Below are 14,687 nucleotides of genomic sequence, written 5' to 3' on the forward strand. Positions count from 1 at the left end.
ATGTCTCTTTGACTCCTCATTCATTTCCAATTGAGCATCATCCCTACTTGCAGCATGTCTCTGTGGAGAAAAGCATTGTGCAGTATGCATGAAGACAGTTTCGTCTAGCAGCTGGGAATTAGGCAGTGATTCTTTAGATGCACAGAGAGCCAGAAGAAATCTAGACTATTTGCTCACTGTTTAATTGGTTCCTTTGTATAATAGGAAGCAAAAAAGTACTAAGAAGTTATTTTAGTCAGTAGAGGGCAGGACCCTGACTCTGAATATACACAGAGATCAAAAAAGCCCTGAGCAGGTCAAGTTCACGCAGTTACTGACAGACTTAAAACTTCCCTCCTAGCAGTTCATTGCAAAAAGCACAGCAATTCACATGGAGCAACTCAGTTTTTTCTTTAGTCTTTGTGTGTTTATTTTAAGGCACAACACTGAACAACAGGAGTTCAGGATACATTCTTTAAACACATTCATGCATTGCATGAAAGTACAGTCATAGATGTCAGTTCGTTTCCTTTTAGAAATATATTAACAATGCCTTTCCAATAAAAGAATGAATGTATTCAAAATTTATGCATCATGTACATGGGAGGTATGAGCTGATTTAGATAATTTCTATTAAACATAACAGTTTCTATAAGAAGACTTTTTAGGCTATATTTTTTTAAAGTATCTTATATCAGTTATTTTTTCAGCTTTTTGGAAGAACAGTGTACATACTATGGGAGTGTGTGTTTTTAAAATGAACAAATGAATTTGACATTTTGCCTTCCCTCAAAATCACAGTAACATGCTTCGGAAATATATGTGAATATGAGTATACTTTTTACAGTTCTTTCTCACTGATGATCTGTGATTTGTTTTCTATGATTCTTTGAAAGACATATTAGAGGCAAGGATATTTTCTCCCTAAATATTTTAGCAAGGTAGAATTTTACCTTGCATAAATGGTCACCAAAATTAAATATTAAAGTAAACAGAATTACTACAGCATAAAATGGACCTACTTCTGGAGTTCACTTTATTTATGTGATTAATTTTCCTTCTGGTTTGTGCTGATATCAGTTTAACTACTCGTGTATATAAAGGAAGACTGCAAGAACATTGTGTAAAGCTTTGAATTCGTATATAATTACAAAGACCCGTAATACTTGATGCAAACGCAGATGATTAATTGCATTTCAAATACCACTTTGCAGACTTGACCTCCATTTTCTCCATTTTTATTTTGTTTTCTGTTTGACTCAAAATGAAATCTTTTGGAGCTCTGTGAGCATAGCAGTGACATGCATGCTTGTATCAGTGAGTGAGTCACTGAAAACATCTGCTCACACTTTTTAAACCCAGATTACATAGATAAGAAAAGAAGTTGGTTAAATCATTAGCCTAGGAATTAAGAAACCTATTTCAGTTTTCAATTCTGCCTGTAAGATACAGGCAAATTAACTGGGTTCTTCCTTCCTCAGTTGTCCTATCTGCTCGAGTACTATCATCTGTTAATATATTTACAGTTCAAGGATATTACAGTAGTAGAAAATATGTAAAATACTTTGACTAATGGAAGATCCAAGATATCTGAGAAAATAGATTATCTGAGAAAATAGATACTGAGCATTGAGGAGAACTGGTGATTCCTTAATCCCAGTTATGGTATTTAGGAGAAGATAAATTCCATTTTGAGATTTAAACTGAGGTTTCTTTAGAATTTACAAAATTTGGGCCTAGACTTAGAGGAGTTGGAAAAATGGTTTGGACAGGAAGGATTATGGTTACTTTATATTTTCGACCTTAATAAGTGCCTTAAGGACAGGAAAGCAGAAATAAGATTTTATGCATTTTATCTATTTACTCTTCTGTAAAATGCAAAAAACCATTTCCATACTAGATAATTAAGCATCACACTGGGGAACTTTTTGAGCATTGGGCTGTGATTTTTTTATACCATTCTTATGGCAGCCTTTGGCACAGTTTTGGCCTGGGGCAACTTGTGGTCTTGCAGACAATTCACACGCATGTGCTGGGAGTTAGTATGGGCCAGGGACCACTCTCAAAAAATCAGTTTACACGTGGGCATCCTGTTTGGAAGGTAGGAGTTTTTTAATGGCATAGAATTAGCCTGCTCAGTGCCAGATGGCCTTTGTGCTTGAAACGAAGGCTAAGGTGTGTTCAATTTATTAGTTTGGGCAGAGTCTGTGGGATCAAAAATGTTTAGGAACAGCAACCACAGACACTATTAGGGTGTTGAATTACTCTAAGAAGAAAAAAAATATAATGAAATATAGTTAGGGAATGAAAAGAAGTTCAGAGAAAATAGGAAGTGAAATGGGGGGGGAATGCAAGTCTGAAACATCCTCTCCCTATTCATGCACTGTTCTATTTGAAGGCTGATTTTTTATTTCTACGGATGGGTAAAGGACCTTCTGCATTCAGCTGCCTTCATGTCTGTGCCATCATCCGTGTGTCAGCAGAACAATCATCCACCTCCCACTTAAAAAGTTCTCTACTTTTGGACAGGCTTCTTTAACAAGGGGAAACAATAAAGTTATGGTATCTTGTGTTAAATATGACAGTAGGCTATCTGTCACTCCATGCTGGGTACACCTCTGAGATGTTCTCAAGAGTCAGTTATGCTGCTATTTGGAGACAGATTCCCAGACAATGTTTAGATCAGGTATCTGGAATTCTTTCAGGGTTCCTATGTGGAACCAGCAGCTACTGTCTGTATGTAAGATATTACCGTGTTATTGCTGGGTAACCAGGGCTTCTCTGGCTGTGACTGTAGAAGTTGACACAAGTAAGCCTAGGACAAGCAGATTTCATAATTAACTGTTTGCTAAGAGTCCAAGTTTCGCCTCTCTTCAAGCTGCCAACCTGCACCATGTGTGGTTTAGGCAGGTATTAAGGGGCAGGACCTAGAGTTTGAGGAAGAATAATCTCAGTATATATATTTATAGGTCAAATAGACGCAGAATGAGAACACTGGACTTGCAATCATTTACAAATTCCCAAACAACCAGGCTTTTGAACAAGACCTTTTTTTTTTCCTCTGCAATAGGCAGTCAGCAAAGGTTACTTTAATAAACACAAGGTAATTCTCTTCTGTCTCATTTTTTACATGTATTCCTTTAAAAATAAAATTCTGGTGGTTTAGTGCTAGTAAGAGTCAGATTTATCAGCTTGCAAGAAAGGTCTAAATGGTACATTCATATCTACAGTTACATTTATCCATTGCCTGCTGCTATATTTAGCATTTATTTATCTAAATTGTATGCCATTTATGTCATTGTTTGAAAAGTAACTTGATTGCTCAAAAGTTGTAATATTACTTCAAGACTTTAGAGGCTGAGAGAAAAAATATAACACAAGCATCATCTGTGATTCGTACAGGGTTTCATGTTGAACCTACAGAAGAACAAAGGGGAACAATCACTTAGAAGGCCCCAGGGCTAAGGTATAGGAAGTCCATGCAAGCCTGCTCATGACCTTGCCATCATTTTTCACACATAGGGGAATGATGGCAAGGCCAGTTTAATTTATTTTTTTCCTCTGACTTGATGGGAATAGAGCTGGAGGACTTAGTTTATAATTTTCTTGTTGAAGAAAAGATAATTTGCAGAATGACCGTGTCTAAAAGGTGAGGGCCTTTTGGGTTTTGCTATTCTGTCATAATGAGAAAACAAAATACATATTTTAGCAATAAATTTTTTTAAGTAACAGAACTTAGTATGACTATTACTAGTTTGGAGTCCGTTTATTTTAGAGAAAAGGTCATGGAGAACTGAAAATACTTAGGTAACAATAGTGTCCATGCCTGAGGCAAGTTTATGCAACAAATTGCAATACTGGGCCACTTTCCTTAGCTAATCACGTGTATGTCAAGGCACTGTTCAGTGCACTTTTTGTCTAATGAAAGATGGCAGTTTCAGTGTTTCTATGTCAGCACTGAACAAGTAACATTTTTTTTTATGTATAGAAGAAATTCTTCAAATATAGTGATTTTTTCCCCTTTTTCTGAGATATTGTCTTCAATCTTTTTTCAGTTGTGTGCAGTGTGTCATCCCTTAAACCCCAGCCTTTATTTCTGTGCTAGCTCTTAGTGAGACAACTGCATATAAAGTTTTGACAGTTAGTATACCTCCAGTCCTCAAAAATATTGGCAGTTACCCATGTAGTACAGGTATGGCAATTGTTTTTAATGCTATGGATAATAGTAAATATATATTTTTAGGTATGCTGAAATGAGTCACAAATATGTCTTAGGTGTAGATTCTTAACTAGGCAATTGTTAAAATTCATAATATAGTCTACCTGCTACAGCTCTACATAAACATTATTACTATATATGAGCTGGGAAGGTGCACAGACAAGTACACTTGGAGGTTTTATCTAGCTTTAATTACTCTTGGGAATAATAAAAAGATTTGGATCAAGTTTACTAAAACTGCTGCCTTACCGCAGAAAAGATTTACAAATCTCCAATGTTCTTTGTGCACCAATAAGTCTAAATAGTTAAGCTTTACTGAAACACAGACCATTACGAGACCACCCCCGCTTGGCATCTACCTGCCTTTCAGTTTCTCTGGAAACAAATTACAGTTCTGCTGGGTATTCTGTGAATATACACATGCACATGTATCTCCATGTATTCGATCACTTGTGATAGCTTATTTTTCTCTGTTACTGTATTCCTTTTCTAAGCTACAAGTAAAATTCAAGTGTTCATTTGACTGGTGTCTTCATTATATTTTCAGATCCTAGGCAGTGAGCCCATAGTTCTTTTTGAGATAACTACAACTGAGAATTTATTTATTTAAAATAATGTATACCTTCTCCGCTTCCAAAATCTCCCTCTTCCTGTTAGTAGCATGTATTACTTTTAAAAAACTGTGCCAAGCAATACATTGAGGAAAGCATGTTCTTTGCTTTAGAAACTTGCATTTCTGGACACATTAACAATACAGAGTGAATAAGAAATACAGCAGGGTCCTGTTCCCCAGCTTGTTAACAACAGAAAGACTTCTGTGGCCTTTACACAACCACTAAGTGACCTAAAGACTTGTATTCTAAGGGTGGTATATGTCTATGAGAGTTTCAGTCTGACAGAATCATGAAGGAGGAATGCTACACAGAAGGATGGCAATGAAGAAAGCTGCAGCTACATAATACAGCAGGAGAAGGGAGGTCTTATAAAAAAACCCCACTATGTAGGAGAAGACATGAAGACAAGAAACAAAAAAAAACCCCACCACAGGTCATATAGGAAAAGAAAACAAGTGGTTATGCATAAAGTCTTGGGCAGAGAGAAACACAAGAGCAGAGACACAGCACACAGATTGATTCATTTAGGGCCTTAAATCTTCACTCAATTTTAGTGTGTTTTTTTTTTTTTAATGAGAATTGGTTAAGTTTTTAAATTTTTCTTCCTTCAGAAAGCAGGTTGACAAAACTGTTATTTGACTAACATAATTTCATATGGAGGGAATTACAAAATCAGAAATAAGAATTGGGAGGCCTCCATACAGCTCCTCATGCTATTCATGCTGACAACATATTTTTCAGCTTCTGAGGGAACTGTGCCTACATGAGGGCTACTAGAAAATCCTTATTATACAGGGCTGTTTGAACATCACACTCAGCCTCACATTGAGTCTGGCAGAATGATATTTATTGAGCCTTCTTAAATAATCTTGGCAATACATGCACTATTCACAGTATATTTATGCCTGAGCACTACACTCTGAAAAAAATACCACATTAGCATATTAATTCATTTTGTGTCATACTTACTAACTTTACTTGCAATTATAGAGAAATTGTACTGTGCTGTGCTTTCTCTGTCCAGTAATTCATTAGTAGCAATGGTTCCTTCAGTGGCATCTATTGTAAAGTAGCTGTCCACATCATTCTTCCAATCGATGAAGTATCTGTATGTGAAAAATATTAAGCAAAGTAGATGCAAATGTGCAGATTGCTCATTTATCATATCAGCAGTCTAGCTAGCTCAAGTTTTGTTATTTTTCTCTTCCCAGCTATTACCATCCTTGCAGGAAGAAGACAATATAGAATGATTTGTTTATCTCTTTTTTGTAGAGCCAGAATGCTCAAGGGAAAATGGGGTATAGTAAAAGATTTAGTACTTCTGGTGTTCAGATTATTTGAAAACTTTCAGCTCCCAAGACATTGATGCACAGCTTCTGTGACGCTGATCACTTACACCAGTCACTTTGGACAGCAAAGGCTTAGAGGGAAAAAGAGAAAAGATATGTGAAATAGCGCTTAAGGTATGAATAGTGATGAAGAGTGGATCAGATCTGGTCTCTTTACATCCATTTGTAGCTGCAGTAGGCTGGAAGTAGCCTCACTGGGGTTGCAAACAGGTGTCCTAGTGGACATATACAGGTTGTTGGCAGAGTCTAATCAAAGGTCCCTCATCTAAGGAATGTTGGCAGAGTCACAGTACGGGGCATAGAGAAGAGCGTGCTTATTCCCCCACATATATAGGATCAATAAAGGGCTCTTTGCCTTTGGGAAGAATAGGCAACTTTCACATTCACTGGAGCTGTGAAGAACAGGCAATACCATAATTTTTTTTATTCTCCTGAGTCTTTGTTTGTCAGGAAGCATGAACATAGAACAGATTTAAAACTCAAGATGTGTAATTATTTGTATTTTTCCCTAGCAAGAACTTAATAGAAAACAGAGATGCACTTGTAAACATAGCTGCTTAAAAGCAATCTGATAATTATTCCAAACCCATTTCCCTTAAATGCTAATTAACTTGAAAGTCTATTTTCATATTTGATGCTACTGTTTGTAGTCATAACAGAATAATATTTTTTTCTGATGCAGTGCCGCCAGCTACTAATTTCCTTTTCATTGTTAGTCTTTTCATACCTTGATGATGTTTCTCCAAAACTAGTAAGGATGAAATTGAGAAAGCCATTTGTGAGCAGTAGGCAATAAAGACAAAATGGCTCTCAACAACAAGTACATTTAGAAGATTAGAAAGGCCAGAGGACCATACCTATGACACCTCACTGCATGTAAACCAGTGAGAATAAGAATAAAACTAGTATTTCCTTCTCTGATAAGTGTGATTTATGGAAAGAATATATAGGGAATGTAATGATAAACACTGTGTTTACTTCTGTGGAAGGAAGAAATGGTAGACAGGGATATATGGCATATTCCCAGAGAAAACATCTCAGACTAGGACTCAAGAATACCGATATCTCAGGAAGACTTGAATAGTAAAAAAATCACAAATAAGGTACCATGCTCCTTTGGAGACATTTTCTTTAATCAAAATCACAAGAAAATTCTATCTGTAGATAAAATAGTTTATTTTGATGAATTGACAGGCCTCATTACCAGTTCACCACCTTATTTGAAAAGCCTCAGAAATGATTTGCTAAAGGCAGTGTGTATTCTTTTACACAGCTGAGCAGGCACATTTCCTTGAATATGATAATATTGTCTACCCACATTTGTAATTTCAATCTCATTGTTCAAAATTTGGTTGACATAAAAATTATGAAAAATATATAAGCCATTTATTAGAAGTATCATTACAGTGAGATACTCTTTCAGGAACAGCAAAATTACTCTTTCAGGCTTTGCAAGTTTAATAGATTGTAGTTTCTTCCAAAATTAAATATGCAGCCACACATAATAAATGGGATCAAAGCATGAGAAAGTAACTTTGCTTATCTTTCCCCTTAAGAGGATTAGCTTTGTCGAAGTACCCTACACACCACAGTACAAGCCAGAGAAGAAAGTACAGGACCTAATTCAAAGCACAGTGTAGGTGATAGCCTCCTTCACCAGGAGTTTTTGAAACTACAGAAAACATATCCAATTTGAACACTGCTGTGTTTGAAGTTCAGTTCAAGCACAAATATTTGTAGGATCAGATTCTGATAGTCTATCTGCAAGCTTTCACACAGGTGATTAACTTCATGCACAAGTCCAGTATGCCGGCTCCTAAATATAAGCATCAGAAGGATCAAAGTCTACAGTACTGCAAGACTAGTACTACTCCTGCTGATATTAATGTCAGAATTCCTCTTGGCTTCCATGGAAGTGGGATCAGTTGGAATTGAACAGTTTGATGAAAACAGAACTGTAGCAGTTCTTCCAAATTCACTGTCTTTCCCTGTGCTAACACTGTGTAAACAATTATGCCATCATTGTTAAAATTGTTAGTCTTTTTTTTTTTTTTTTTTTACTTTGGCATTACCTTTAAAGACATCCCTTCCTTCTCTCTCCATGTGCTGCATATATGGTAAAATCAGGGGTGGAAGAGCTAGTCATTTCAGGTCCTCTCATCCTAAGAAGCTTTATATTCAATTAGACTACAGAGGGAAGAGGAGTAGGAGGAAGTATTGGAGATATATTGCTCCAAATATATATATTCACAGGAAAAACTGCAAACAAGTCACCATTCTTCCTCCTTTCATTGGTTGTCCATGTTCAGTACTCATGAAAACATACCTGGCAGAACATCCTCTTACAGACAGCTCTTCTGGACATAATACTGCTCCCAGACACTTCAGTAAATCTGTAAGGCTTAGTAAAAGAATGAATGGGACCCCATCTGGCTGATTTTCAAATGGGAATTTTTGGGACATCCCAAAAGGACATCACTTCCCGGGGAGGCCCTAAATGAAATGTAGTTTCCTTTTCCAGCCCCAAAGCACTCTTTCATACAGTCTGATGCTCAATGTGAGATTTTTTTTTAATTAGCACAGAAAGGGTTAATCTCTTTCTAAGACCAACAGTATTGCCTGAGCTCTCTTTTACTTGGAAAAATACTTTCAAGAACAGAAGAAATGGAAAAAAGGTCTTCAATCAGAAAAAACAGTAACTTTCTAGAGATAAACCCAGATATCTGACATTTCTTGTTAGATTGTGACACAAAGAGGAACACTGTTGAATACTGGTATTAGGACAGCTACCTATATCTTCTAGTCATGGTCTAGCAGTTTGAAGCAACTGAGATTGGTTTGTTTGACTGCTCAGACTGCCTGCAAGGCAGATCATGGATAAATGTACTAATCCCAAGAGGCAGCTCCCTCCTTGAAAAGTTAGGGAGAATTTACTTGTTGACATAGGACACAGCAGTATTATTTTTCAGAAACACCTGAACAGGCCTGCCTGGCAGCTCTGAGTACCAGGACATTGATATATAGTTCATATTCACTGTCAGGGAAGAAACTTTGCATTATATGCCTCCCTGAATATTCTTCTCAACAGAGGACTTGTTCCAGATTATATTACTGAAGGCAGAGGGTGTGTGGAATAAGTGTGGAAGAATATACCTTTGCTAACATTGTCTGAATCTTCTCAAGAATAGCTATATTTGTACATTGAGTAGGATAGAAGAGACAGAATGGAAATATTTGCTTTATAAAATTATATGAGTCAAGTCTGTAGTACTCTCATCCAGAGCATTAATGAAAGGCACACACTGCCCCCTTAGGAGCTCCAAGAATAATTTGCATTCATTTTGGCTAAATGGTGAGGCTGTCTGTAGCTCATGGCGTCTCACAGAGTACTCCCCTGAAAGAGAGCTCATCTTTTTTTGAAGAGTGAAGGACAGTGGGGAAGACTGTGTCGACTCCAGCTGCAGCACAGAAAATCGAGAGCTTGATGGACCACTGTTGAATACATGAGTGACAGTAGATCACCCTTGTGAGGATAACAGGAACTCTTGAGTCATCAAGCAGACAACTGTAGTTACTTCAGACTGTTAAACCATGAATAAAAGAACTGGACAGCTGTCCTGCTGCTGCTATGGAAACATGAATGAGAACATGCTCAGGAGATACAGGATACGGCAGGATGCGAGGGAGGCTGTTAAGCTCAGGACTTGGGGTGCAGTTTTTGGTCTTAAAAATACGGAGGGCGAGACTTCCCCTGCCTGACAGAGATGGCCTTGGGAATAGTGGGAGGTCTATCCCCACCAAGAATTTATAAACCTTGCCAAAGTCTTTCTTTGTTGTTCTGTTTTGATAGTGGCAGCGGTGGCAACACAATGAAACAGAGGTAACATATAACAGCATGTAACAATTTGCAATGTATTACCATTTTTCTTTTTTCTTCTTTTTTTAGCTGATGTTTAAACACAATGCAGAGTGTGCATTTGTGTGCCCATGTTTTGGCCCTTAGTGGGGATTTCACCTGCTGCTACCAAACTTGCAAAGGAAGGCATATTGCAGCTTGGACTTAGCTCAAAAAAGGGAGTTTAAGAGAAAGTTAAAAGGTCCTTTACAAGGTAATAACCATTTTTTTGTTTTCCAAAATTTAACTGAGTATTCTAGTCTTACTAGTATCACCTTGATAATGAATAACCTATACTGTTACAGTTTCATACTCAAATCTCCATTGCACTCCATATACACACACATACATATACATTTTTCTGTTATTTCCATCAGCTAAAAAACATTACAGCCACCATTGGTGCTCAGTATCATTTTCTCTTCTCAGCATTCTTTTAATGGGGTTTTACTGCCTCCAAAGAAGAACAGTCACAAAGTACTGGCCTAAGTATTTTGGTGTAAGTTCTTCAGGAATATAGTGACACCTTCTTATGCGTTTTTTGTGATCGATGGGATTATTGTAGTGACAGAAACATACTCAGATCTTCTTTTGAAGAGGACATCATAAATGTAGGCAAAATAAAACCAACAGAGAACCAAGAGGTACCAGAAAAATTTGCCTGTTGCACAATGTTGGCATGGTGAAAGCTGGGTCATATCAAGGTCTAAGTAAGTACTCTCTGGTGCATTCCTAGTCCAGAGGCCCCCCAGTGTATTTATCCTTGCTTGTACTCTCATTTGGCTATCAGCTACACCCATCCATACTGAAAAGCAGCATCCAGGTCTCAGACAAGCTGCTTTGACATCATTTTAGACTGAAAGGTCTCAGAGACTAATTAAAGGAGCAGAGTTGCAACATCTTGCCCATATGCATGCATACCTACTAAAAAGTAAGAGCACAAGCAGGAACAGTCTTATGTAGCTGTCTTACGTAGCTCTGCTTTATCACTGCCTGTGAGACACATGAGGGGACATATGAATATGGAGAAAAAATATTTGTTTCTGGAAAGTTTTCTTTCTGATACTGGACCTGAAAGATGAATAGATGGAGCACTTGGTAACATGGCTAAACTCTGACCATCTGAAATGGAACATGCAGTTCTTAAACCCATGCAATTCAAGCCAGGAAATGAGCAAGGTAAGACATAAAGTGTGTCTATGTTAGAGGAAGAGAAGATTGCTTTAAATCTAGAATGGAAGGATTAAGGCCAATTGCCACAGAAGCAAAACTCAACCTTAAAGAGTGCTAAAACACAGAAGATAGGTATGGTGCAGTGTTTTGACCTGCCCAATCTGCTGAAAGGAACAGTGAATAAAAGATGCTGTCTACACCCTTTGCCCTGTTTGTATAGTAAGCAGGGAAAGGAAGCATAGATCACACCCCTACAGATGCTGTTAAGCTAAAGGCACTCTGACCAAACTTGCTCCAGCTGCAACAGCATGCAAACAGAAAATCATCTGAAGGAGTGAAACACATTATTCAATTGGAACTGGCATGAAAATAGAAAGGAATCATCTAATTCAGTTAGCAGTAATGCATTTAACATTTAATGGCTTTCCCTTTTATTGTGTTCTTCGACAAATAGTGAACAGTAATTGCAACCAGTCTCCTAAAAGAAGAAAAGAAAAAAAGACCAACAAAAAGTGAGGGGGGACATTCCTTCAGTTTTTATATTTGATATGCCAGCATAAATATCCTTGTCTGTATTTCAATTTCTATTGTGAAGTTGTACCTTAAGCAGATCCAGGTGATGAATCTAAGAAAACCCAAACCACAAATTTTAGGTGTACACTCTGAATGATTTGGCTGTCAACCACAGCTTAGAAAGCATCTTATTACTCCAACAGCTTGTCAAACCCAAGCACTGGAATGAAGCATTTCAGATGTAAGAAAATTCCTGACATGATGGGATAAAAAGAAGTATAATTTGTAAGAGAAACTATGTGCTTTCAACTATGCTTTTCCAACCCACAATTTTTTCCAACTTCAAGTATGTACTTAATACCTTTCCCTGTAACTGAACCATACTGAAAAGAGGAAAGAACCTTCCTTTCATTTTCTGTAGTTTCTTGACTGGCTAGGATCCTTTTAAGTTTAATTTCATTGAAGGTCCTCTTCCATTGGGTCCAGTCCCATCTGATCTTCTCCAAACACTGCATCCTTGCCCAGCCACTCTGGAAAGCCCCGACGGCTGCTCAGTGGTGGGAGGAGGTACCTGCAGCTCTCAGACAGGCTAAGGCACCTCTGAGAGTGCTTCTGTCACCCTGCAGACACCAGAGGAGATGGCTGTGATGCAGGTGTCCATTTAGGCAACTCAGTCAACTGAGGTAAAGGCTTTCTCAGTCCAGCCTGAAACATTGGTGTATTTTGGTGCTTGAAACTGGTTTAATATTCCCTGCTTGAAAGGTTTCAGTTTGACTGCTTTAAGAAAATCGCTAGTGAAAGTAGTTCTGTTGATAAGGAGCAAATGAGCAATATGTGTGAAATGTTAATATATGTAAATTAGCAACTCTGGACTATGAATCTTAAATGATTAATGGTATGAAAGAATTTACAGAAACACAGACCTTTTCTGCTTTGAGGGGGAATGATCATGGGAAGAATGGGAACAACCATAAGACAAAGTTAACAGATCTTCAAAGGGGAAAATGAGAACTGTGCTGGTAATTTCTCTCCTGTAACTGAAGGCCCCATTTTATATCATGTAAAGTATCAAATCTGTAAGCCAAGATCCTCAGAGATAGCGAAGTGACTGACTTCAGAAGATACAGACTTAAGTGATTCCTCTTCTTATTATTAAATTACTTGGTGACCCACTGCAAGGAATATCCTCAAGTTAAAAAAGACAGTGGCAATATGAGCTCAGCACAACTGGAAATTAGACATGTGAAGTTTAATAGCTTCAAATCATTGTGCTTTCTTGCAAAATAAACATGAGCTCAAAAATACCTGTTGATTTTTGTAGTTTGAGAGGCACAAATGACCTGGTTGATAAAGGTGCTTTATCTCAACTTTTTTCAACTCATACTTTGCTGATGTAAGGCACATTCCTATCTCTGGTACCTAGTGAGATAGAACATTGGTTTTGGGGAGAAAAATGTTGCAAAGTGAGGGATGAAATAATAATTTTCTGTATCTGATAGATCACTGTTTGTGTATGATGACTTTAAATTGTTTAAACTGTGTTCACTTGTAAATTTTATTTAAATATTGAACTGCAGGTAAATGAAATTCAGAGTTCATGCCAATGTAGGACAGTTAAATGACACCATCATATCAGAAATAATAGATGGAAACCTAAAAAATTGGAAACATAAATGAAAGATAATAAGATATAGTTGTGAATTGTGATCAGTTAGGACTTTTTGTAATTCCAGTACATATATAATTAAATAGATGAAAGAAACATTAAAGCGGGAGTACCAAAAGGGGTGACGGAGTGGAAGAATACAAATGAGACTTTAGGTGTGACTTGACTACCTGAAAGTCCAAAGGAATTTTCATGAGTAGAATAATCATGTGCTGCGGCTGGAAGGTAATAGAGCTCTGCATATAACCAGTGTCTAGAAAACTGCACCTCTACAACAGAATTTTATCCCGAGCATCATGTCACTAGGTATATATCAATAAATTGAAGGGACTTACAGAAAAGCAAGGAAAGCTGTCTTGGGGCATTCTTAGTTATAAGTAAAGATTAAAAGTACTAAAATATGTTTAGTTTGGATAAAAGATGAAAAAAGGGAGGCATGATTATGGTCTACAGACAGCAGAAGGGCTTAAACACCAAGAAAAGAAAGGTATTATTTTGTTCAGCACAGAGAAGCGGAAGAGCAGAATTAAGAAAGAGAAAATTTATGTTATGCAGCAAAATCTTGCTGTCAGTAATGTATATTATGCTGCATACGAGAAATGATACGGGTTCTGTCACTTAGTACTACAAAGCTAACCTGGGTAAAGTAATGAAGACTGTGCAGTAAGGGAAATGTATAGAAAAATGGTCTGAATAATCCTATTAGTCCCTGTAATGCTAAACTCTGGTATATAACAGGACACACAGCATTGTCATGCTTAACATACTCAGTTACAAATCTGCTCTAAGGTGTAGTTCCAAGTATTTTAAAATATAACCATAAAAGGGTTTTTTTAGGATTGCAGTTATTAAAAAGTAGAGAAACAGAAAAATCACCCCTACAATGAGAAACAAGAAATTCAGACTTCAAGCCTGAGATTAAAATGATGGAGAAGATAATGTGTTGAAGACTGCAAAAAACTTTGTGTCCTCCAAAATTCCATCCTGTCACTGAAATTTCCTTCCTGCAGTTCTTAAGATGATCCATTCACTGAGTTATTGTTGTGTAAAACTCAAATAATCATCACCATGTCTACATACATACATATTTGAAATACTAAGTCAATTCTTTATTGTTCTCAAATGTAAGTGCTGAACTTTTCTGCTGATTACTGGAAGTATCTTCCATTCCAGTTAAGACTGAATACTGATTGCCATAATTTTGCAAAGGGCACAATCAAGAATTTTTAAAATGAGCCCCTGTAGACCATGCATGCCTAGAGAAGCCATTAAGTCGAAA

General features: G+C 37.1%; 1 protein-coding gene across 4 annotated transcripts in view; it reads right to left on the reverse strand.

The window, feature by feature from the left end:
* CDH12 (cadherin 12) overlaps positions 1 to 14,687 on the reverse strand; it is a 583,296-nt gene that overhangs the window by 14,057 nt on the left and 554,552 nt on the right. For all 4 annotated transcript variants that reach the window (XM_074897855.1, XM_074897854.1, XM_074897853.1 and 1 more), the window contains one exon: positions 5,782 to 5,918. In XM_074897855.1, coding sequence (XP_074753956.1) covers positions 5,782 to 5,918 — 137 coding nt within the window. The remainder of the gene's footprint in view (positions 1 to 5,781; positions 5,919 to 14,687) is intronic.

The sequence above is a fragment of the Athene noctua genome, chromosome 2 (genome assembly GCF_965140245.1).
Source record: "Athene noctua chromosome 2, bAthNoc1.hap1.1, whole genome shotgun sequence".
NCBI lineage: Eukaryota > Metazoa > Chordata > Aves > Strigiformes > Strigidae > Athene > Athene noctua.